This window comes from Monodelphis domestica, chromosome 6 (genome assembly GCF_027887165.1).
Source record: "Monodelphis domestica isolate mMonDom1 chromosome 6, mMonDom1.pri, whole genome shotgun sequence".
Lineage (NCBI taxonomy): Eukaryota > Metazoa > Chordata > Mammalia > Didelphimorphia > Didelphidae > Monodelphis > Monodelphis domestica.
The window spans coordinates 124,817,074-124,841,157 of NC_077232.1; the positions used below are offsets into that span (position 1 = coordinate 124,817,074).

A 24,084-nucleotide genomic window follows, 5' to 3' on the forward strand; every position below is an offset into this window, starting at 1 on the left:
CTAGCGGGTTCCACTCAAAGAAAGGTCTCAGACCTGGTTTCGTTTCCAACCGACCAGGAGAACAGTAAGTTTAAATAAACAGTAACTGTTTATTTAAAAAAAAAAAATCCCAGCTCCGCCCAGCCCAGCTAAGGGAGGGTGGAAGCACAGTAGAAAAAGCCCAGGGGATGCTACAGCGCTGAAAATTCAGCCAGCCCTTCCCTGCAGCCTCACCTCCAGCTTGACTTAATAGCAGAGGAAACGTCCTTCTGCTTCATTCAGTACTTAAAAGACGTTTTCCTGTTTCTCTGGCCAGCGAGCAGCGAACCCAGTTCGGAGAGGGGTCAGGCTGCCTGTGCGCCTGTGCGCACTCAGGCGTCTAACTTTGGGCATCCTTCCACTGTACTTAGTACACGTGAAGGTGCCCAAACTCGTTAATGAGGAGAGGGGGCAGGCTCTTGGGAAGAGATTCTCGTGCTTTTTAACTCTCGGACAAGAAGTTTCCCCCCACAGGAAAGGATAATTCTTTTGAAGCCTTTATTATTCATTGAACAGAAGGACGAAAGTGGGACAACCTGTAAGGACGCCTAGTCCTAAGGCATCTGGAGGTTCTCCCTGCCTTTCTCCGCCCCATTTCAACACCTCCCTCTAACAACAACCTTTTGGTTTTGGGGGGGCGGTAAGCTTAGTGGGCTGGTGTGCCGAGTGCCAGATCCCAAAGTCTGAAAATAAACTCGGGAGATCTTCGGCGTAGAAAGTTTGCTTTTTCCCTCCTCACCCCACTCACACTCGTTCACCACTGCCACCGCCACCTCCACCCTTCTCCTGCTGCGGTACAGTGCAGAAAAGGAGGGAGGGGGCTCCTGCTAGGGGGAGAGGGGCCGGCGGAGGTGGAGGAGAGGAAAGGATGCCAGTAGCTTCCCCTCACTCGCTCTGAGGCTCAGACCTGTGCTGCTTAAGTAGCCGCCGCCACAGTTGACCTCGCGCTCCTCTGGCTGGCCGCGGTGAAGACACTGGAGGAGGAAGAGGAGGAAGAGGAGGAGGAGAAGCGGTGGGGGCAGCAGCAGCCTAAGGAACTGGGAAGTTCGTATGGCCGCTCCCAGTTGGCAGGTGGTGCGCGCAGCTGATCTAGCTGCGGTGTCGAGCTCGGGGCGGCTTTGAGCCTCGGTCTCTTGGGGACCGCCCTACTCAGTGTTACCGAGCTAGAGCCAGGGCCAAGAGGAGGAGGAGAAGGAGGCGGCGGCGGCTGCCACAGTGGGCGATGTGGCCGGCTGGAGCGGGCAGCAAGCTGCCCTGTGCCCGAGACTCTGCTCTCCGGCGGGCGGCTTTCTCCGGAAACCTCACGGCTTTGCCTTCCCATCTAGTGCCGGCCGGCAGAAGCGTCCGGGTCTTCATCAGCGCCAATCCTGAAGGTAACTTGCTCAAGGTCCTCCACCTTTCCCCTCTGCCTGGGTCTGGCTGTCTGCCTGTCTGTCTGATCTCTGGTACCTGGAGTGTGGGTCTAGTGGACTGATAAGCTTCTCTCTTTCCTCTACTTATCCACCTTCCTCTTTCCCTACAAAGCGGCTGCTACCCTGGGCATGTTCGAATATTTTTTAAGCAAACTACTTTTTCTTTTTTCTCCCCACATCTATACCCCGCCCTTTGCCTGCTGTTTCCCCCAGGACCCACACACATGCCGGGGTGAGCCACCTGGCGATGCTCAGAATTGTGCCTGCCAGCCCTAGCGCAGCTCAGAAGTGATAATCTACAACACGAGTCTAGGGCTCCCCACACCCCACTGCGTCCCTTTCCCTTTTTCTTTAAGGTTAAAGCTGCTTCTTGCCTCGTCAATCACAATCTTATGTTGGAGCTGCTGGCGCTCCCCAGCAACATAAAGGCAACATCTCCTTCCTTTCCCACTTTCTCTACTACAGTAAGAAAGATTCGTCTTACTTAGAACAGGGTCATCGCAGTGTAGTCAGGCTAGCTCCTGTGCTGACTGAAGGCTTCCTTGTAAAAGGCTTCGCCCTTTGAGATGATTTTAGGGATGCGACTTTTAAACTAAACTGAAGTGGAGACAGAGGTGAAGTGAAGCAATTTGTTTGAGGGGAATGGGGAGAGAGTGGCAAGGGTGACCCAGGGCAGCTGCTAGCACTCAATGTGGTTCTTGGAGTAGAGAGATGTTGGTTGGTGCCTGACTCGAGTCAATAATTTTCTTTAAGTGCCTACTTGTTCTAAAATCCTCCTTCTGGATTTTTACCCATGCATAATTTTGGCCCTTATATTGATTAACATTCCTGGCTCAGTGGTGTCTTTCCCAAGCTTGAGATGTGGGTCACAAGCAGCTTGGTAATGTTGCTGGATACTTACTGAGTGCTCACTAAATACTTGTTAAATCATTACAAGTTTATCAGGTGTATTACGAACATCTAGTAAATTTTTGTCCTAGTTGTTCATTATTAGTCTTTGTAGTTGCCTCCCTTTGTCTATTTGTTGTTACTTCATTTGCTTGCTGTTAGTTCATCCCCAGTAGACCACAGTAAGTTGGAAAAGATGATATTGAGTCTAGATGTTTTCTAAAAGTGATATTGGGCTATGAGCACAAGCTATAGAGGAATAAAATAATCTTTCCTGGTTTGCCTAATAGTTAGTGCTCCCTCCCTCTTCAAAGTAACTTGTTTTGATCTGTTCATTTATCATATGATCCTACAGAATATAAGTTCTTTGAAGATAGGGACTGTAGTTAACTTTTTCTTTCTAGCTCTTAGTGCAGTTAAGCATGTTGTAGGACTATATTAAATGTTTCTCCAGTTAATTTATTTTTGCTGGTGAGTTATACAGTAAAAAAATTACTAAAGAGTCTACTAAAACTAGACAATAATAGTTAGCCTTAAAAATAGTTGGATACAATATTTATTTAATAATAACCTACATTTGTACAGCATTCTGAGATTTCCAAAGCACTTTCTCCATCTCTGAAAGTGCAAGTGTTACTATCCCTCTTTCAAATGAAGAAAGTGAGGATTTAGGAGCTGAAATTAATAAACTCTGCTTACACAAATAGCATCATAGTTGAATTGAATTCCACTTCCCCATACTTAGCTTTCAGTCATAATCTGTACTGTTCTGCTTGTTAGCAGGGAAGACAAACAATGCAGTTTTTTGAAGTTTCATGTCTTGCAGCAGAAGTTTCCAGTTCAACTTTAAAATTATGACAGGGAAGTTGTAGGAACAATGAAATGGGTCATGCACATTAATTAGTAATGTAAGGTAATAGAAGAAAATTTTTCCTTAAGGAGGGGAGAAACACTTGAAGTTCTCTATTTAATATTCTAGTCAGATATTCCTAAGTGAGTTCTTTATGATATAGCTTTTAAAAAGTCAAAAACATTTAAAAATCTATGTGTAGGTTTTTCTTAAGATATACTTATTAATAGGATATATACAGGATATGTGTGTGAGAATATATATATATATAATATATACATCTTAATATTTGTACATTCATTAGAAGAATAAGTTTGAGATAGATCATTGATTTGCTATAAATAGAAAAGCTGAAATTTCATTTTTGTAAATGCCGTTAGAGAAATAGTAAATGTGTTGGTAATTTTATTTTTAATCTTTAAGTGAAAATCTTTGGAGATATTGAGGATTTATGTAAAATATGTTGAAATGATCAACTGGTCACAAAATCCTCTCATTTAAAGAGAAAACAGATTAAGTAGTCTAGTAATGAAAATATAGCTATCAGAAATTATTATTTTCTTTGGAAATAACAGGGTTTTTTAACATGGTGAAATAAAACATCTGTTATTAACATGGTGTGCAGAATGATAGACTCATAAACAGTTAAAGGAGATTTTAGAGCTTGAAGAGTCCAATCTTCTCATTCTTATAGATGAGGAAACTGAGGTCCAGGTAGATTGTGACTTTATTTTGTTTTAGAACAAGGTAATTTTTCCCTAGGTTTTTAACTTATTGACAGTGATGAATTTTTAATGAGCTGGTATTAAATTAAATAATATAGGAGCAAGCCTAATTTTAACATTTTATACAATTCCTCAAATTAGTTCTGTTACATGGTAAATATGAGGTTTAGTGCATATAAGATATCATTAAGTTCCTAATTCTAGGAAAGGTTCCCATTAATACCAAAGAAGACTTTCTTGTTTACTAACTTAAATGGAGGTTCAATCTACTTAAGAAAATTCATATTAATACAAACATACTCTGGGTCTTATGGTGCCAGCATAATTCCTATTAACATTATCTGGCATTTGCTGCCAATATCATGAAGATAAAATTCAATATTCCGATTACTCCTAGGGAAGGAGAGAGTAGAATACTAACTAATCCTATAATCCTACATCCTTGACCCAGACAAATTCCACATGGCTCTTAATTATCTTAAGTGGGAAGCTTGCCTGGCAGACTATTGCAGTCCTGAATTTTAGCTATATCATCAAGGAGAATGGTATATTGAATGAAAGAGTGAAAGAGATATTTTCTTATGATCTGAGTGTGACACCTTGCAATCTTAGTAACAGCTCTTTCTAAGGAACACTTTACTGCAAGCTTTTCCTGGATATCATTTCAGCAAACACATGGTTGCATGATAGTGAGATCGATTATAATATTCTCAGCCAATTCCAAAGATATTTTCAATTGTTAAGTCAAGGATCATTATCTGTTGTTTCTCTAAAAGCAGCTTACTTCTAATTTATTCACTAAACAAAAGCTTCTCTCTGTCTTGCATTAGGTTCCTTGCTCTACTAATTATGTCAAAGACTCTCCCTAGCATTATTGATTTATTAGGCATTTGTTTCAAAAGGTTGGTCTGACTGGATTCTCTCCTCTTAGTCAAGAAAGGGGCAAATAACAAACACACCTTTCATCATTTCTCTCCTATATCCTCAGGTCTATCCAGACTTATGCCTCATTTTGATAGTAACATATTATAGGCTAGAAGACATGCTTGCCACCATTCGTAGTCACTCTTGACAGCTAGAGTGAACTAGATTTGGGTGATTGCATACTACAAATACCTGAAATAGCTTTATGCGTATATACTTACCAGAAGATGCTGAGAAGCTAGATGTCAGTGTAACATATCCGACTTATTTCTCTCTTGTCCTACCTTCTACCTCTGGGCCACAATTCTGCTATTGTTTGGCCCAAGTGGCCTATATGGGTATTTCAGTATTGTACAGGAGTTTTGTTTTCTGGGCATGTGTGTTAGTGAGATGGTGAACAACAAAACATATCAATTCCATCCCATTCCCCATCATATAAAAAATTAATCATATTTACAGTATGGTGATATTACCATAAAAACATAGAAATTGGACTTTAAAGGTCACCTTGTACTATCTCCTAATCAGTGTAGGAAATCCTATAATTTTCCTGATATGTTTTATATGAAAATATAAATACTCCATATTTATATCACAAGATATTAATCACAGGGATTTAAGAGACCTAAAGAGATGCAAAATTTAGGCAAGACTTGATCCTTGCCCTTATGAAGCCTACGGTCTACTACACAGAATCTAATATAAAAATAAATACTTATAATACAAAAATAATACATGAAAAAAGTTATAAGAGAAGTAAACAAAATGCTCTATGAGGTCCAAGGGAAAGAAGACTTCATGGAAAAGATAGCATTTAAGCTGAGCTTTAAAGGAAAAGTAAGAGTTCACCAGCTGGTCTAGGAAAAAGATAATCCCAGTTCCTCAAAGGCAGAAACTATTTCACTTTTGTCTTTGTATCCCCAGTGCTTAACACAGTACCTGGAACATAGTAAATAATAAATACTTCTTGATTGATTGATTAGTGGGTGGTGAGTATCCCAGTTTGGCCAAACATAAAATATGTGAAGCAGAGTACTGTGAGATAAAGCTAAAAAAATGGGTGACTTTTATTCAGTAGGTAAGAGGAACCTATTGAATGATTTGAAGCAGTAAAGTCCTATGACCATATTTGTGATTAGTCTGGCATAGATTAGAACAAAGAGAGGGTAGAGTCAGAAAGACCTCTGTCCATGGTCTCCAGTACAGAACTAGTAGACTTGAACCTTGCAAATACAATGATTACAAAATGGACAAAATATTATACTGTAATTAGCTTGCACATGACTTGGGTACTTCTCTCTTGATTCTCAGTTCTGTCATTCATTCAGATTAACAGTATGGAAATGAAAAAGGGCTTTCTTTTACTATCATAAAACCATAGGAATTCTCTACTCTCCCCTTCCTGCTGTCTTAAAAGAAGTGTCCACCCCTAAAACACATATATGTTTTCTGTCTGTGTAGAGATAAGCTACATAGACAGACAGGCATATTCATGCTTCATAGAAAAATAGGAAAGCATAATTAATAACCCTACTTTGACCCTGTCTTTTGGCCTCTGACCAATACTTTTTTGGTATAAGCATTATACAGAGAGCTGGAGTATCACAATTATAAAAGGAGAGCCATTTTACCACAGTTTACATCGTTTTATATAATCACTTTGTCTCTTGCTCACTCTCCTTCTTTCACCTCTTCTGTTTTTCTGACTTTTGTTCTCTCTTCCGTGTGTGCATACACACACACAGAGCGTGTACACATGCGCACACACACATATATGAAGATATGGTACTGGTTAGGGTCTGCTGGAGCCTACTCTCTTTGCCAGCAGATTAATATCAGGCTCATAAAGTTTAATCTGAACTTAGCACCTTCTTACCAGACTGTGTCTTCCAAAGAATCTTCAGTTCCATTTCCTATTCATCATAGTGACAACTGGGGAGAGAGAGAAAAAAATCAGCTTAAAACAGCTCAAATACAACCTGGTAGTAAATAGTATAAGAAAATATTCTCTAAGAAAAAGAGAAAGGCAAACTTAATTTTCAAGAAAAATATATTAAGGTATTAATTTTATTTTATACTTGACTCATTAAAAGTGTCCTATAATCATTTTATATACTTAATACCATTTGTCTTTATTTTATAAGTGAGGAAAATTGAGGTGTCATGAGGTTAAGTGACTTGTCCAAAACTATAATCAAATGTGAGATATATTGATAAAAGTTTGAAAGAAATAGTATTAGTTATTAAACACAAGGCACTCATTCTCTTGAGTTAGTGCAAAGTTAATGGCCTTGGATGATGTTATCATCATATCCCACAGCATAATAAATACATTTAGCATTTAAGAGGAGACTCAAAAGAAAGTACACCTAGACTATAAACATGTTTTTTATACTAATAAATCATGCTTAACAGCTTTTTGATAATTCAGTTTCTGCTGCACCACAAGACTTGCATCATTCATTTATAAAAGGTGAATCAGAGAGGACTAGGCAAAGCCTTACTATAAAAGTTATGACCTCTCGTGGTGGCAGTTCTCTTTGGGTGTATTTATTGGGCTACATTCAACCTAGATTCAAATCCCTGCTCTTCCACCCATAGGACCTTGAGCTAATCACTTGATATGTATAGACCTCAATTATCTAATCTGTAATATTATTGGGTCAGAAGATCTTTAATTTCCCTGGAAGCTCCAAATAATGCAACTAAATCACATATTGGATAGAACACTAGGATTAGAGTCAGAAAGACTAGAGTTCAAATATGACATCAGACATTCATTACCTGGACAAGTCACTTAAAACTATTTGCCTCAATTTGCTCATCTGTTAAAAAAAAAAAAAGAAATAATCCTACACCTACCTCATAGGGTTGTTGTGAGGATCAAATAAAATAATATTTGTAAAGTTCTTGGCAGTAAGTGTGATATAAATATTCACTATTGTTATTATTATTATTAAACCTGTGTTGCTGTGAATTTTCTCAAATTGTAATGATGCTGTCAAAATCAGATCAGAAAAGCATTTTATGTACCCACTATGTGCATTACACACAGACAAAATATTTTACCTTCTAGAGCCATGTTTATATAAGTTTTACTTAAATATCCTAGTAAAGAAGCACTGTCTTGGTGGCATTTTCATTCTTTTAATGTTTAAGTCCAGTTTCCTCACCAGAGATGGGAGGCAGGTTAGGAAGAAGTTCTTTGGAAATTGATCATTATTTAACTATGGAAAGATTAATCAGTTGCTCAACCAGCAAACATATAAGTGCTTATAGCATATAAGGTACTGTTTTCAGTTCTAAAGATGACAAATACAAAAATGAAATAATCTTCTGCCCTCAAAGAACTTACATTCTACTAGGAGAAGCAAAATGTTCCCAGGTAAATAAAAAGTCTATTTCTAAAAACAACTTGGGGAAGGTATTAGCAACTAGAGGAATCAATTTGAATGGGAAGGCACTGGACCTTCAAAGGAAGTTGGAATTTCAAACATTGGAAGTTGGGGCATTCCAGAAATAGGGGAAAAGTTATACACATGGAAATAGCAGATGAGATGTGATATAAAGAAAAGAGCAAACAGGTAATTTTGATGGAATATAGAGTTCATGAGTGAGATATGTGGAATCAGTCTAAGAATGTGGTCTAAAACCAGCCTATGAAAGGTTTTAAGTGACAGCCTCAGTTTTTTTTTTTCTTAGAGGTATTTATAAAGACAATGAAGCTTCTTAAGCAAAGCAGTGATATGGTCAGATCTGTTCTTTAAAAAATAGCAATTTTCATAGCTGTGTAAAAGATGGATTAGAGAGGAGATAGACTGCAGGGGAAAAATATTTGTTTTCATGTGAAACAAGTATTAAAACTGTCCTTCAGTGACTTTGTACAAAAGTATCATAGCAACTTCCCTTTCCTCTGCCTTTCCTATTCTCAGAGCAACTTTCATGCTCCAAATGAGGGAGGAACTCAAAGTAGGACAGAAAAAAATGGACATTGAGCCAGCAAGCAAACCATGTGCTTGTTCTTTAGGACAAACTTGCGATGAATGTTAGTCTTTTGTAGTATTAAGAAGATTCGCCCTCTTCCAACTCCCATATATTGGAATTCTAGTATAGATTCAGACAAATTCAGGCAAAATAATAACAGCTTACATTTATACACCATTTTATAGCTTTCAAAACATTTTATATATTAACAATCCTTTAAGTATAAATACTATGAGTAGTATTATCTCCATTTTTCATATGACTAAGTAACTGAGTTTTGGGGAGATGAGAGAATTCAGAGTTTCTAAAAATATTGGAGAAAAATTGAATCTATTTCAGTTTGCACATTCAGCAGTCTATCCACCTCACCACAATGCTTCTCCCCAATATGCTTAAGATAGTCCATGGCTACAACTTTCTTGCTCTCAGAAGGAAAACTTAAATCTATTAAGTTCCAAGCTTAGACAATTAATTTAACAGTAAGAGTGAATATATCTAAAGTATGCTACAGTTGATGAGAATTCTGCTTTTATAGCAGAATTCCTAAAATCAATATCATTCAATTCAGAAAACATTTATTAAATGTGTATTGTGTACATTGTACTAGCTTGTCACTATACAAAGATGAAACAAAATGGGATCCCTCCCCTCCTCAAAGTTTACAATTTATTAATAAGTGTTTAAGAGCACCTGCCCCCCCACTTCATTGACAATTCTTTAAAACCCTTACCTTCTGTCTTAGAATTGAAAAAGTACCAAGGTCTAAGATCAATAAGAGTTAGGCTATTGGGGTTAAATGACTTGCCCAGGGTCACCTAGCTTGGATGTATCTGAAGATAGATTTTACCCCCCCCCCCCGAACCACCCATCTCCAGGCCTGGCTCTCTACCCAGAGGCACCAGCTTTCCTCATCACTGACAATTAGTGCTTGAGGCATTGGACTACAAGAGTCAACTCCAGGTTTGGGGGAGAGAAATCACAAAAGGAATCTTAGCTCTCTAATCCAACCTGTAATCAAATCATAGATCCTCTTTACCTACAACTCATGTAACTTCTACTTGAATACCTTGATTGACAAATAATTAAAAAGTAATTGATAGAACTTCTGGGTAAACATGGCGGCAGTGTAGACGCAAGACTCATCCTCTCCTCCACACCCACCAATGTAGACTACCTCAAAAGACCAAAAAAAAAAAAAATCATAAGAATGAAGGGACTCTCCAGTAGGACACAGCATTGAAGGTACATGGGATTTGGGCATTTCCACATTATAATGGGGTAAAAAAGCTCCCACCAAAAACACGAACTTATCTACCCTCCCCACCCCACCTATAGAGCCAGAGTCAGAGCCAGCGTGCCCCACAATCAGCGAGTGAGAGAGGGGCACCTCTAGAGTAAGTAAGGGGCACCTCTAGGTCCTTGGAAGCTGACTAAGACCAGCAAAGATCTACCCCTGAGAGCAGCTATGTCTGAATCCCCAGCAGGCTGAAGAGCTCAAACCATGGGCACTCGCGGGATGATAGCACAGAGAAGGGAAGCAAATAGCAGAAGCTGCCGAGATTTGAAAGCTGGCCTCAGGTAAAAATATTGCTCCTTAACTCCATACACAGAGAGCCTGCCCATTTCACACAGATTTCTGACTAAAAAGGGAAGGAAAAACCTCCACAGTAATGGCAAATTGTGCCCAGGAACAACAACCTCCCTCCACCAAAAAAAACAAAAAGAGGGGGTTGACCCTGGAAAAATTATATAGAGGAAAAGCCCAGGCTACAGAGGAAATACAGGAGGAAATTCAAATAAATGCACCAAAACCTTCCAAAAAATGGAAATTGTCCACAAGCTCTTGAAGAATTTAAATTGGAGCTTATCAAAAAGATGGAGGCCTTTTGGCAAGAAAAGTGGGAAACAGTTCAAAGAGAAAATAACAGCTTAGAGGACAAGAACTCAGAATTGGAGAAATAGCTGGAAGCCACGAAAAGCAGGATAGAGCAAACCGAAAAGGAAAACCAGTCTTTAAAGACCAGAATTAGGCAACTGGAAGACAATGATCTTGCAAAACAGCAAGAATTAATAAAGCAAAGTCAAAAGACTGAGAAAATAGAAGAAAACATAAAATATCTCACTGAGATGACAGATCAGGAAAACAGAGCGAGGAGAGACAATTTGAGAACCATTGGTCTACCTGAAAAGCCAGAAATAAACAGAATTCTTGATATCATACTACAAGAAATCATCCAAGAAAACTGCTCTGATGTTCGTAAGCAAGGGGGAAATAAAATAATAAAAATAGACATTGAAAGAGTTCATAGAACACCCTCTACACTTAATCCTCAAAAGACAACTCCCAGGAATGTGGTTGCCAAATTCAAGAGCTTTCAAGCTAAGGAGAAAATTCTACAAGAACCCAAAAAGAGACAATTCAAATACCAAGGAGCACCAATCAGGATCACACAAGACCTGGCAGCTTCCACATTAAAGGACCGCAAAGCTTGGAACATGATACTCAGAAAGGCAAGAGAATTGGGTCTTCAATCAAGGATCACCTATCCATCAAAACTGATCATATATTTCCAGGGCATGGACATTCAACAAAATAGAAGATTTCCAAGTATTTGTAAAGAAAAGATCAGAAGTAAGTGGAAAATTTGATATCCAAAAAACAAAGATCAAGAGAAACATGAAAAACTAAATAAGAAAGAGAGGGAAAAGGGGTAAAGTGTCTTTTTTATTCAAACTTTCTTCTTTAGGGCTACAATTAGATCAAATTATATATATTTTTATATATACATATATATATATAAATATGGGGAAAATGTTATTTTTAACTCTCAAAAATTATATTCACTATTTTAGTCATTCACAGGAAGAGGTTGGGGTAATAAGTGCTATAAAATGATATACAAAAAAAGAAAAAGGGAGGGGGGAATCAAAGATGGCACTAAGAGATACGTGAAGAAACAAAATAAATAAGATAATCGTTATCACACAAAGATACACATGGGAAGGGGAGGGGAAGAATACTCTTATAAGGAGGAGAGAAAGAGAGTGCTAATAGGTAATACTTAAACCTTACTCTCGGTGAAATCAATTCTGAGAGGGAAGAGCATCTAGATCCATTGGGGTCTTGAATTCTATCTTATCCTACAGAGAAAGTGAGAAGGGAAAACTGAGGGATGGGTAGGAGGAGGGAGTACAAAAAGGGAGGGAAAGAGAGGGGGGAAGGAATTTAACAGACCCTAAAAAACAAGAAGGGAACAAAAAGAGAGGGGCCAGAAAAGGAAGCATATTAAGGGAGGGTATCAGGGGGATTGATTAAAAGTAAACCACTGGTTTAAATGGATATAGCAAAAGAAGAAAGGACAGAACTAGGAGAAGATATCAAAATGCTGGGGAATACCCAAGTGACAATCATAACTTTGAATGTGAATGGGATGAACTCACCCATAAAACAAAAACAAATAGGAGAGTGGATTAGAATCCAAAATCTTACCATATGTTGTCTACAAGAAACACACCTGAGGCAGCTAGAAACTCACAAGGTTAGAATTAAAGGTTGGAGCAAAACCTATTGGGCCTCAACTGACAGAAAGAAGACAGGAGTTGCAATCATGATATTTGACAAAGCCAAAGTAAAAATAGATCTGACTAAAAGGGATGGAGAAGGTAAATACATCCTGATAAAAGGGAGTATAGACAATGAGGAAATATCAGTAATCAACATGTATGCACCAAATGGTATGGCATCCAAATTTCTAAAGGAGAAACTAGTGGAATTGAAGGAGGAAATAGATAGTAAAACTATACTAGTGGGAGACCTGAACCTACTACTACCAATTTTAGATAAATTAAATAAATAAATAAGAAAGAGTTGGAGAATGGTTAAACAAATTGTGGTATATGTTGGTGATGGAATACTATTGTGCTAAAAGGAATAACAAAGTGCAGGAATTCCATGGAGACTGGAACAACCTCCAGGAAGTGATGCAGAGCAAAAGGATCAGAACCAGGAAAACATTGTACACAGAGACTGACACACTGTGGTACAATCAAACATAATGGACTTCTCCATTAGTGTCAATGCAATGTCCCTGAACAATCTTCAGGGATCTAGGAGAAAAAAACACTATCCACAAGCTAACATAATAAAAATGACCATCCTACCCAAACTTATCTATCTATTTAGTGCCATACCCATTGAACTACCAAAAAACTTTTTTTACTGAATTAGAAAAAACCATAACAAAGTTCATTTGGAAGAACAAAAGATCAAGGATATCCAGGGAAATAATGAAAAAAAATACAAAGGAAAATGACCTTGCAGTACCGGATCTCAAACTGTACTAAAAAGCAGTGGTCATCCAAACAATATGCTACTTGCTAAGAGACAGAAAGGAGGATCAGTGGAATAGACTTGGGGTAAGTGACCTCAGCAAGACAGTCTATGACAAGCCAAAAGATCCCAGCTTTGGGGACAAAAATCCATTATTTGACAAAAACTGCTGGGAAAATTGGAAGACAGTGTGGGAAAGATTAGGTTTGGATCAACACCTCACACCCTACACCAAGATAAATTCAAAATGGGTGAATGACTTGAACATAAAGAAGAAAACTATAAGTAAATTATGTGAACACAGAATAGTATACATGTCAGTCCTTTGGGAAAGGAAAGATTTTAAAACCAAGCAAGATTTAGAAAAAGTCACAAAATGTAAAATCAATCATTTTGATTACATCAAATTAAAAAGGTTTTGTACAAACAAAACCAATATAACCAAAATTAGAAGGAAAGTAACAAACTGGGGGAAAAAATCTCCATTAAAAAAACCTCTGGCAAAGGTCTTATTACTCAAATTTATAAAGAGCTAAACCAGATGGACTAAAAAATCAAGCCATTCTTCAATTGATAAATGGGCAAGGGACATGGATAGGCAGTTTTCAGATAAAGAAATCAAAACTATTAATAAGCACATGAAGAAGTGTTCTAAATCTCTTATAATCAGAGAGATGCAAATCAAAACAACTCTGAGGCATCACCTCACACCTAGCAAATTGGCTAATATGACAGCAACATAAAGTAATGAATGCTGGAGGGGATGTGACAAAGTCTGGACATTAATGCATTGCTGGTGGAGTTGTGAATTGATCCAACCATTCTGGAGGGAAATTTGGAACTATGCCCAAAGGGCGATAAAAGACTGTCTGCCCTTTGATCCAGCCATAGCACTGCTGGGTTTGTACCCCAAAGAGATCATAAGGAAAAAGACAAGTTCAAGAATATTCATAGCTATGTTCTTTGTGGTGGCAAAAAATTGGAAAATGAGGATATGACCTTCAATTGGGGAATAGATGAACAAATTGTGGTGTATGTTGGTGATGTAATACTATTTTGCTCAAAGGAATAATAAAGTGGAGGAATTCCATGGGAACTGGAATGACCTCTAGGCAGTGACGCAGAGTGAGAGGAGCAGAACCAGGAGAACATTATACACAGAGATTGTTAAACTGTGGTACAATCGAGTGTAATGGATTTACAATGGATACAATGGAATGTAATTGCCATTAGTGGCAATGCAATGTTCCTAAACAACCCGGAGGGATCTATGAGGAAGAACAGTATCTACATTCAGAGGAAAATCTGTGGGAGTAAAAACACCAAAGAAAAACAACTGCTTGATTACATGGGTCGAGGGGTATATAATTGGGGATATAGACCCTAAATGAACATCCTAGTGCAAATACCAACAGCATGGAAATAGGCTCTGATCAAGGACACATATAATACCCACTGGAATTGTGTGTAGGCTACGGGAAGACCAGGGGGAAGGGAGGGAGGAATAGAATATGATTTTTGTAACCAAGGAATAATGTTTGAAATTGACCAAATAAAATTAAAAAAAATTTAAAGTAAAGTAATTGACACTACATCCTGTGCAGCCTTAAAGGACAAGCAGAATTCCCCAATGGAGCCCAAACCAAAAATAGATTTCTGGACCTTGGGGCCCTAAAAGTTACTGTAGAGTTCCATCTGTCTACAATAACAAAGAAGAGACCATAGAAAGTCTGAGTATTGGTTTTGACCACTTTGTAGTAGAGACTCAACCATGGGATTCAGGATGGGCAGCTACAAATCTGTAACAAAGATATATGGAAATTAATACTAGCAAAAATAAGGAAATGTGGTGCATTATTACTGCTTGAAATGAGTTACCACTAATAATAGAATATGGATCTAAATAGCCACAAAGTCCACTAACAGAAAGTGAAAGTTTAGCTGAGGTAAAACTCAAATTACAAATATACATAATTAAAAACATGGCTAGCCAAAGATGAGAAGAAAGACTTTATCCAAAGGTTATAAAAACTACAAAGTTTTCTCTGCCAATGTCTTTGAAACAGGAATAAATTTAAAGAAGATAATTTTTTGGTAAGTATGATAGAGTCTAGCTGCCATCTACTAATAAGTATGTTGGACTTACTGAGGTTTGAGGTTCCTTTCTGATCTAAATGCTGTGATCCAACAGTGGATGATCTTGAAATTTTCAAAAACACTATAATCCTGTGTTTACTTCTACCTGCATTCTAATGTTCATTAAATAACAAAAGGCATCTCTTCTTTGAGTATATGCTTTAAAAAAAAACCTTAGTTTCCATCTTAGACTCAATACTGTGTATTGGTTCCAAGGCAGAAAAGTATTAAGTGAGTCAATGGGGGTAAAGTGTCTTGCCCAGAGTCACACAACTATGAAGTGTCTGACGCCAGGTTTGAACCTAGGACCTCCCATTTCTGGGCCAGGCTCTCAATCCACTGAGCCACTCAGCTGCCCCCAAAAATATAGTTTCTAGCATGTTATCCTCCCAAAAAGGAAGACCTATTTTCCAGAGAGGGAATAATGAAAACCTTGTCACTTCAATTTTAAAGAAACAGAGAAAAGCAGTGATCTGATATGGATTCTCTGTTTTTAGAGAGCAGATTTCAGAAAGTTCAGGAAAGGATCATAAGAGCTTATATACCAAAACTCATCAAAGTCAGAACCAGGAGGATAGGAAACTAATAGACATTTTTTGAAATTAAATTCTGAAGGTGCAAAAGGAAAGTGAAGCAATTATAGAGAGGAGAGAAATAGAGAGGTGCCTAAAGAGACTGATGGAGTGGCACTGATAACTTACTGAAGAACCTGGATTTAGAAAAAAACTATATACAGAAAATGGAAGCAAAGCCTGGTAACAGTATGAATACAAAGTGTTAAATGATTCTGTAAGAACAGTAACAGGAGGGCTTAAGCTCAAAAAGAAGTGAATCTAATGAGGAAAGCTAAGGCAACACAAACATTTTTTTAGCTATTTTGGAAAAAAAGAGAAAAATCAAAGAATGAGTAAGACTCACTTTCAAGAGGGTTTAATGGCTAATCAAGAGGGCAGAACTTATTTTGCTTTGGTTTTCTCTGCCAGTGTTCTCTGGAATAGGAATAACTTTTAAAGAAGATAGTTTTCAAATAGGTGAGTATGATAGACCCTAGATGCCATTGATGTGTTCAATGATCAGTTACTAGCTAGATGAACTATGTTCAAAGATAGTGGGGGCTCTGAATGCTGAGCCATTATCAGTGATCTTTGACAGATTGTAGAGAAGAGAAGAGATGTTATGGGAATAGGGAAGCACAAAAGTATCCTGACCTTAAAAAATAAAAGGAAAAGAAATGCTCTGTAAACTGTAAGCCAGTTAGGTGGATTTGTTGGCAGAATTCTAGAATATATTATTAAAGAAGAGATGACTAGTGAACACCTGGAGAAAGAAGAGGTGATCACAAAGGACCAGCAGGGTATCATCAAGAACAATTCATTCTAGGCTAACATCATTTCTGTTTCTGACAGGATTATAAGTTTAGAAGATGAGAAAAATAATATAGTTATAGTTTGCCTTGACTTTTTCTTGTTTTTCAAATTAACTTTTTAAAAATTAAGATCTGCCTTCTCTACATTTCCCCTTTCCCTGGTCCCTCTTCATTAAGAAGACAAAGAAAGCCCCTGCTACAAATATGTACAGTCAAGCAAAACAAAATTTACATGTGTGTATATATACATAGTATGTATATCATATATACACAGAGAGACATACATACATATATGTATATTTATCTTAGTAAACAGCCTCAAGTCAATCACCTCTATAAAGTGATAGCATATTTCTTCATGAGTCTTCCAGAACCACACCTGCCCATTATGTTAATCAGAGTTCCTAAGTCTTTCAAAGTTGATTATTTTTACAATATTATTCTTATTGTACAAGTTGTTCCCTTGATTCTGCTCACTTCCTCTGCATCTGTTTTTATTTCTTAACAGGTTTCCTTAAAACCATCTCCTTCATTTCTTACATCACAATAGCATTCCATGACATTTCCTTACTGTAACTTGTTCTCCAATTGATGGGTACCCTTGGTTTCAAATTTTTTACCATTACAAACAGTACTGCTCTAGATATTTTTGTACCTATGGTACCACCTTCTTTAATCTTTTTAGTAAACCTAGAGGTAGCAGAGCATTCGTATCATTAGGTGAAAGGGTGTGTATGTATAGTTATAATCCGGGAAGCATAGTTTCAAATTGCTTTCTCAAATGACTGGACCATTTCACAAATCTACCAGCAGTACATTAATGCACCTGTTTTCTCACAAACCCTCCAGCATTTGTCATTTCCTTTTTTTTTTTTTTGGTCAACTTGGCCAAAAGAGAAACCTCAGTTGTTTTAACTTGCATTTCCTAATTATTAATGACTTGTAGAATATTTGTGATAGCTCAGGCTTCTTCCTCTGAAAACTACTTCTTAATAAACTTTGACTATCAATTTAGGAAATAGTTTTGATTCTTATATGAGAAATAAGATCTTTATTAGAGAAGCTTGGTATATATCCCCCCTCATTTATTGGCTTCTCTCCTTATTTTAGTTCCATTAGTTTTATTTTTGTAAAAAATTTTAAATTTTTTGTAATAAAAATTGTCTATTTTACCTTCTGTGACCTTTTCTATCTCTTCCCCTATGCATAAATCTGACAGGTAATTTTTCCATTGTTTATGATATCAGCCTTTGTCTATGTCATATACCCTTTTGGAGGTTATTTTGGCATATGGTATACGATGTTGGTCCATATCTAGTTTCTGCCAAACCACTGTCCAGTTTTCCCAACAGTTTTTGTTGAATAGTAATTAATTTCCTCAGTAGCTGGGATCTCTGAGTTAGTTAAGCTCTTGGCCCTTATCCTCTTTTGTTTCTGTGTATTATATAATTCATCTGATCTACAAATCAACTCCTCTACTTCTTAACTAGTATCAGATTCTTTTGATGATCACTACTATGTAGTATAGTTTGAGACATAGTACTCCTAGACCCCCTTCCTTCCCACTTTTTTTCACTAATTCTCTTTACATTCTTGACCTTTTGTTCCAACAGATGAATTTTGTTATAACCTTTTCCGATTTTACAAAGTAATCCTTTCGTAGTTTGTTATGATGCTGAATAAGTAAATTGAAGTAATTTTAAATAATTAAAATGTAAGTAAAGTAAATAAGTAAATTTAAATAAGTAATTTAGGGAGAATATTTATTATATTAGCTCAGCATATCCATGAACAATTAATATTTCTCAAAAATAGATCTATATTTGTGTAAAGAACATTTTGTAGATATAGTATAATTTTGTAGTTTATATTTTCTATTGATTTTTAAATGGAATTTCTCTTTTTATCTCTTGATTTTTCAAAGGTATCTGACAAAGTCTCCTATATCATTCTTTCAGATAAGATGAAGAGATATGGATTATGTAATAGTATAAGTAAATCTGGAAATTTTGAATGGACAAATTCACTAAGTTATGATTAATGGTTTCAGGTTGAGGTAATTTAAAGAAGTCTATAGTGAAATATCCCAGTGATCTGTGTATGCATGTGCTCTTTATTATTATATCAGTATGTTGGAGAAAGTCATAGATAGAATGTTTATCATATTAACAGAAGGAATAGAAGTGGAAACCTAGTATAGTAGATGGTGCATCTGTCAGGTACTACATTGCTTTTGGAAAGTTAGAAAAATTTTTTAATTTTCCCAGACCTCACTTTTCTGATCCATAAAATGAGACAGTAAAACTAGAAGGCTTTTAAGAATCCTTCCAGCTCTAAATCTATGATCTTTAGTAATACTTCAGCAGAGATAGCAGGAATAGCTTATGTAGAAGGTCATAGTCAGGATCCAAAAAATATTTTGAGACAGAAAGAAAAGAGGCTCAATTTCATTAGATGAAATTTAACAGTTAAATGTAAAGTCTTAAAGCATGTTTCAAAAAATCAGCATCTCAAGAATAAGACACAGCACATAGCATTTTGTTTGAAAATAATTTTGGAGTTTCTCCAGACTTGTACTATAAAATCTAAGGCAACAGTTTGATATGACTTCTGAAATACTTTGCATTAATATTAATATTTAATTTATATTTTGCATTAGTGTCTAGAACTTAAAGAGATGATTTAGCCCTATTTTTATCCACTTTGACTAGGTAGAATCTGGAGGTTTTTTTTTTCATTGTGTTCCATGATGTCTAGAACATATTAAGCACCTAATAAATGCTTATTGATTGATTTCCTTTCTCCAGCTCCAATGTTATTGTATCTACCATACCTTGCTTGCCTCTAGTCTGGACTGATACAATGTAAACAAACATTTTTTCTTAATATTTTACTTGATAAAACCCCGAAATGAGTGAAAAATGGTTTGTGGTAGAATGTTGAGTGAATCACTGTGCTTCTTGGAAAAATACAAGGGGATATCAGAAAAAAGCAAAGCATTAATGGCAGGTGGTAGTAGTAGTAGTCTCTCGGTAACCGAGGATGACAATTGTCTTTGTGCGTTTTCATCTATGGTGTATAGATGAGTGTGCACAGACACTTGTGTGTGAAGGAGATTTAAGTGGAAAAGTTGTTGCACAGAGACAGTCCTACTCTCTTGGTGTTGGAAGCTTGGATCCAGTGGCACGAAAAATCGTTACACCTGGAGACTTCCTCATTTGCATTGGATGGCCATGTTGTCCTTTGTGCTCCAACACGCCCTAAGCACTCCATAGTGCTTTGCTGCGTCGCCATCTCAGCCGTTGAACCTTCTTATTGGTTTCTTCTGTCTGTTCAGCCAAAGCAGTCTTTACATGCTGGGTGAGCAAAGTCTTGGTTCACCAGGGGTCGAGGACCCGATGGAATACCATTAATGGAATACCATTGTTATAAGGAATGATGAACAGATGGATTTCTAAGAACTAAAAAAGACCTACATGAACTAAGATAGAATGAAATTAGCAGAACCAGGAGAACATTTTATAGAGTAACTAACACATTGTGGGTCACTCAAATGTAATTGACTTTGCTATTAAAAGCAATGCAATGATCCACATCAACTTTGAAGGACTTATGAGAAAGAATATTATCCATATCTAGAGAAAGAACTGTGAGAGTAGAAACCCAGAAGAAAACATATGATTTATCACTTATTTATAGGAGTATATGATTTGGGGTTTTAGTATTAAACTGCCCCACAAAGGCATTTAATGAAAGAAAATAACATGGAAAAATAATTCCTCATAGTCAAAGAGACATCCTTTTCCAAAAATGAGAGAATTTTCAAGAAATTATAGGTCTAAACCTTGCACCCATAATTTTTATTAATTTATCATCATTCTAATCTAAGTATTTCTGCTCAGAGAGAAAAAAAATGTCTAAACTGAAAAAAAAATCCCTTCATATCCTTGCTCACCTCTCTCTATCTCAAGCCAGTTTGAAGTTTTAATTTGTAATATTCATCAATTTTTTAAAAAATTATGTTAAACCCTTACTTTCTGTCTTAGTAACAATTCTGAGACAAGAGGGCAAGGGCAAGACAAATAGAATTAAGTGACTTGCCCAGGGTCATATAGTTAGAAAGTGTCTGAGGCCAGATTTGAATCCTGGTTCTCCTGACTCCAAGTCTGGTGCTCTTCCACTATGCTATTGTCCTCCATCCTCTATTATATTTTTGTTTTTTCCAGATTCATTTTGTTGTTTTTTTCTAGTTCTATGAAATAATTTGGAGGTAGTTTTATTGGTATGCCTTGAACAGGTAAATTAATTTAGGTAGGATTGTCATTTTTACTATATTAGCTCAGCCTATCCATGAACAATTAATGATTTCCCAATTGCTTAGGTCTCATTTCATTTGTGCAAAGATTGTTTTGTAATTATGTTCATATAGTTGCCAGATTTGTTTTGGTAGGTGTGCCCCCAAGTATTTTATATTATCTAGAGTTATTTTGAATAGAATTTCCTTTATTATCTCTTGCTGTTGGATTTTGTTGGTGATCAATAGAAAAACTGAGGACCAACTCTCCCAGTCCTGGTTTTGAGCCAGGGGCTGGGAGTAAATTAATTAGTGTTTAGGCTAGATATCTTACCTTATCCTCTCTGATTTCTTGCTTTATTCTTTCTACATTTTGTAATGAAATTGTAAATAAAATATCTTTGGAATTAATTAAATTCTTCATTCCATAAATGATGGCAGAACGTGACCCAGTTTCTCTGAACTGATCATCACACTATGTGTAGCATCATGAAACTGGCTAAACTGACCATTTTTTCCACTGATCAGATTTCTACCAGAAAGAATAGTGGGGAAGGAGGAGTGCTTCTCACTCAGTTTTACGGAGTTGAATTCAAAGCAGCACCATCAATGGAAAGAAAGATTTGGTTCATTTTGGTGAATTGGGTGGCTTGGAGGTAAAATGAAGCACTCTGTTAAGTGGACAATTAGCAGATTGGTGTTGTTTGTGATATTTGTTTTGTTTTGTTTTGTTTTTCTGAGATAGAAACTACCACCTAGTAGAAATTGTATATGAAACAACTGATGAGAAACTTGCTTGCTGACATTTGCAGAATTAATAGCATCTCATAGCTGACTGAAGGAATGAAGGAATTGGAAATCATTAAATTGGTTTAAAATGGCATAATATCAGTTAAAGCCTGAATGCCTGCTTAGTCTAATATTTTGCAGTCCTGGGCTCCACAGAAATTCATACAACTGAAAAGGTTTAACAAAATTCCAGCAATCATTTATTAAGTGCCCACTGTGTTCAAGATACTCTGCTGGAGTACTCTAAAATGTGAAAAGAATCAAAACTACTGTCCTGTGACTGACATAAAAGATATGATGTGAAATGGTTATTTTTAATTGCTATTTACAGAGATACAAGAGAAAGGGATTGAAAGCAAATTTCCTTCTTAAAATGCCTCAGGTATTCATTAGATCATGCCATATACAGATATCCTTGCATAAACAGTAAGCAGAGATATTTAAGGAAAAAAAAAGAGAAGGAAAGAGGATTCTGCCTATACCCGTCAAATAATGACTGACCATTATTAAGTCACTGCTACTTTCAGGAGCATTGATCTGAGAGGAGACAGGCTCTCATCTTGAATAATATGAAGAGAATTAAGGGGACGTTTTTAGCTTAAAAGAAAATGAAATAAAATCTTTGATTCAAACCACTTTGAAACACTTCAAAAGTACCTAAGAGCAAGTCTTTTTTTTTTTAATATATTGTGGTGCATTTTTCCTAAAGTTGAGCTGCCCATGTAATATTGTATGTTTTTACGAAAAGACTAAAATAATGTATACAATTCCAAATTTCTTAATATTGATTCAGAATATAATATTGGTTCAGAACAACATGATTCAGATTCATTCTAAGTAGTATTGTTACTATAGATTTTCACTGCAAATGAAAGGCTCTCTTAAGAACCAGAATTCAAAGAAAACCTGCCAAAAATGCCACTTTTTACTAGAACCATATATGGTCTTCTTAAATGGATTTCACTGTCCTGATATTCAAAGAAATTCCTTTATCTCAGCATTTTTTAATCTAAAATAAAATGTACTAATTCATTATAGTTAAGTTAGTAATTTCTCTATAATGTTGTTTTGCTTCTATAAAACATGTTTGTAGAGGAATAGGAATGTTTTTCCTCACCCCCTGCTACTTTTAGCCTAAGTTGTCAAACTCTCCAAACTTCTCTGGAGGCCCAATTAGATTAAAATAAAATTGGAAAATATTTAATCAAATAAATAAAAATACAATACAGTATAAATAATGTAACTTTATTATTTTATAAGCCAGTATGTGTGCTGTAAAACTCCCAAGTGGCTAAGCCAGATTAAGACACCATTAAGAAATATTTAATAAAATAAACTGTAACAAAAAGTCATCCATGAATCCTTTGTAGATGTTAATGAAGAGGGCACAGAGGCATCTGTTGCAACCAGTGATGTTGTTGTGGTAAAGAGGCTTTCCATTTGGGATGGGTTCATAGCTGATCACCCTTTCCTTTTCTTCATAAAGCACATTAATACCAACACAGTTCTTTTCTTTGGCAGGTTCTCCTCTCCATAAACAAGGGAGTAGTGGTGGTGTCAGGGTTAGATGCATATGAAAAGGCATAAGGGTAATTAATATGCTTCTACCACATTGGGAGAGTATCACAAGATTACGAAGGAACATTTGCGTATAAACTTTTTCATTCTTCCTTTATCTCATTCCTTCCTTGACAAGCTCCAATAATGACATGTCAAAGTGATAAAGACAATTAAAGAATTAGTTTTTCCCAGCTGGACTTCTTCATGAGCTGGAGAATAAATCAAAATAAGTATAAACCACATTTCCCACAGAGAACCATGAAAACTCAACTCTGCTCCAGAAAAAAATTCATTAAGTATATACCATATTCCAGATATTGTGCTTGATGCTGGGGCTAGAATGGTGGAATAGCTTACAACAATGCAAGCCAACAGGGAGTTTGAGTTTTAGAAGTCTCCTTTTGAACTTAACTTCATGTATAAAGAATTATTTTGTTATTTTGTTGAAAAACATCATGATGATTATTGATTTTAAAAAAGAATTATGTCAACTCCTTTGATAATTTTTAGTTCCTGGAAGAATTAAATATAAATGGCAACTTTGAAAAATATATTTTATTTATAATATAGTTATTATATTATATTAAATAATAAAAATAATATAATAAAATATAAATTCATTATTTTCTAAGCCATTATTTTGACTTAGAAAATGTGGCTTATAGGGAACAGTTTGATGCCATGTCCTAGACCACTCTTCTACCTTCTTTTCCTATGAGTATTTTGAAAGGAATAATGTACATTCTTCCTTCACTATTAACCTTTTTTGTTTTCTTTACTGATTGACTCCTGCTCTTTAAGACATACT

At 36.3% G+C, this 24,084-nt stretch overlaps 1 protein-coding gene across 1 annotated transcript in view; it reads left to right on the forward strand.

Annotated features, from left to right (window-relative positions):
• Positions 1–255: 255 nt before the first annotated feature.
• NWD2 (NACHT and WD repeat domain containing 2) overlaps positions 256–24,084 on the forward strand; it is a 187,551-nt gene continuing 163,722 nt past the window's right edge. The window contains exon 1 of the mRNA XM_001374552.5: positions 256–1,391. Within this exon, the coding sequence (XP_001374589.2) occupies positions 1,241–1,391 (151 nt within the window). The 5' untranslated portion in view covers positions 256–1,240. The remainder of the gene's footprint in view (positions 1,392–24,084) is intronic.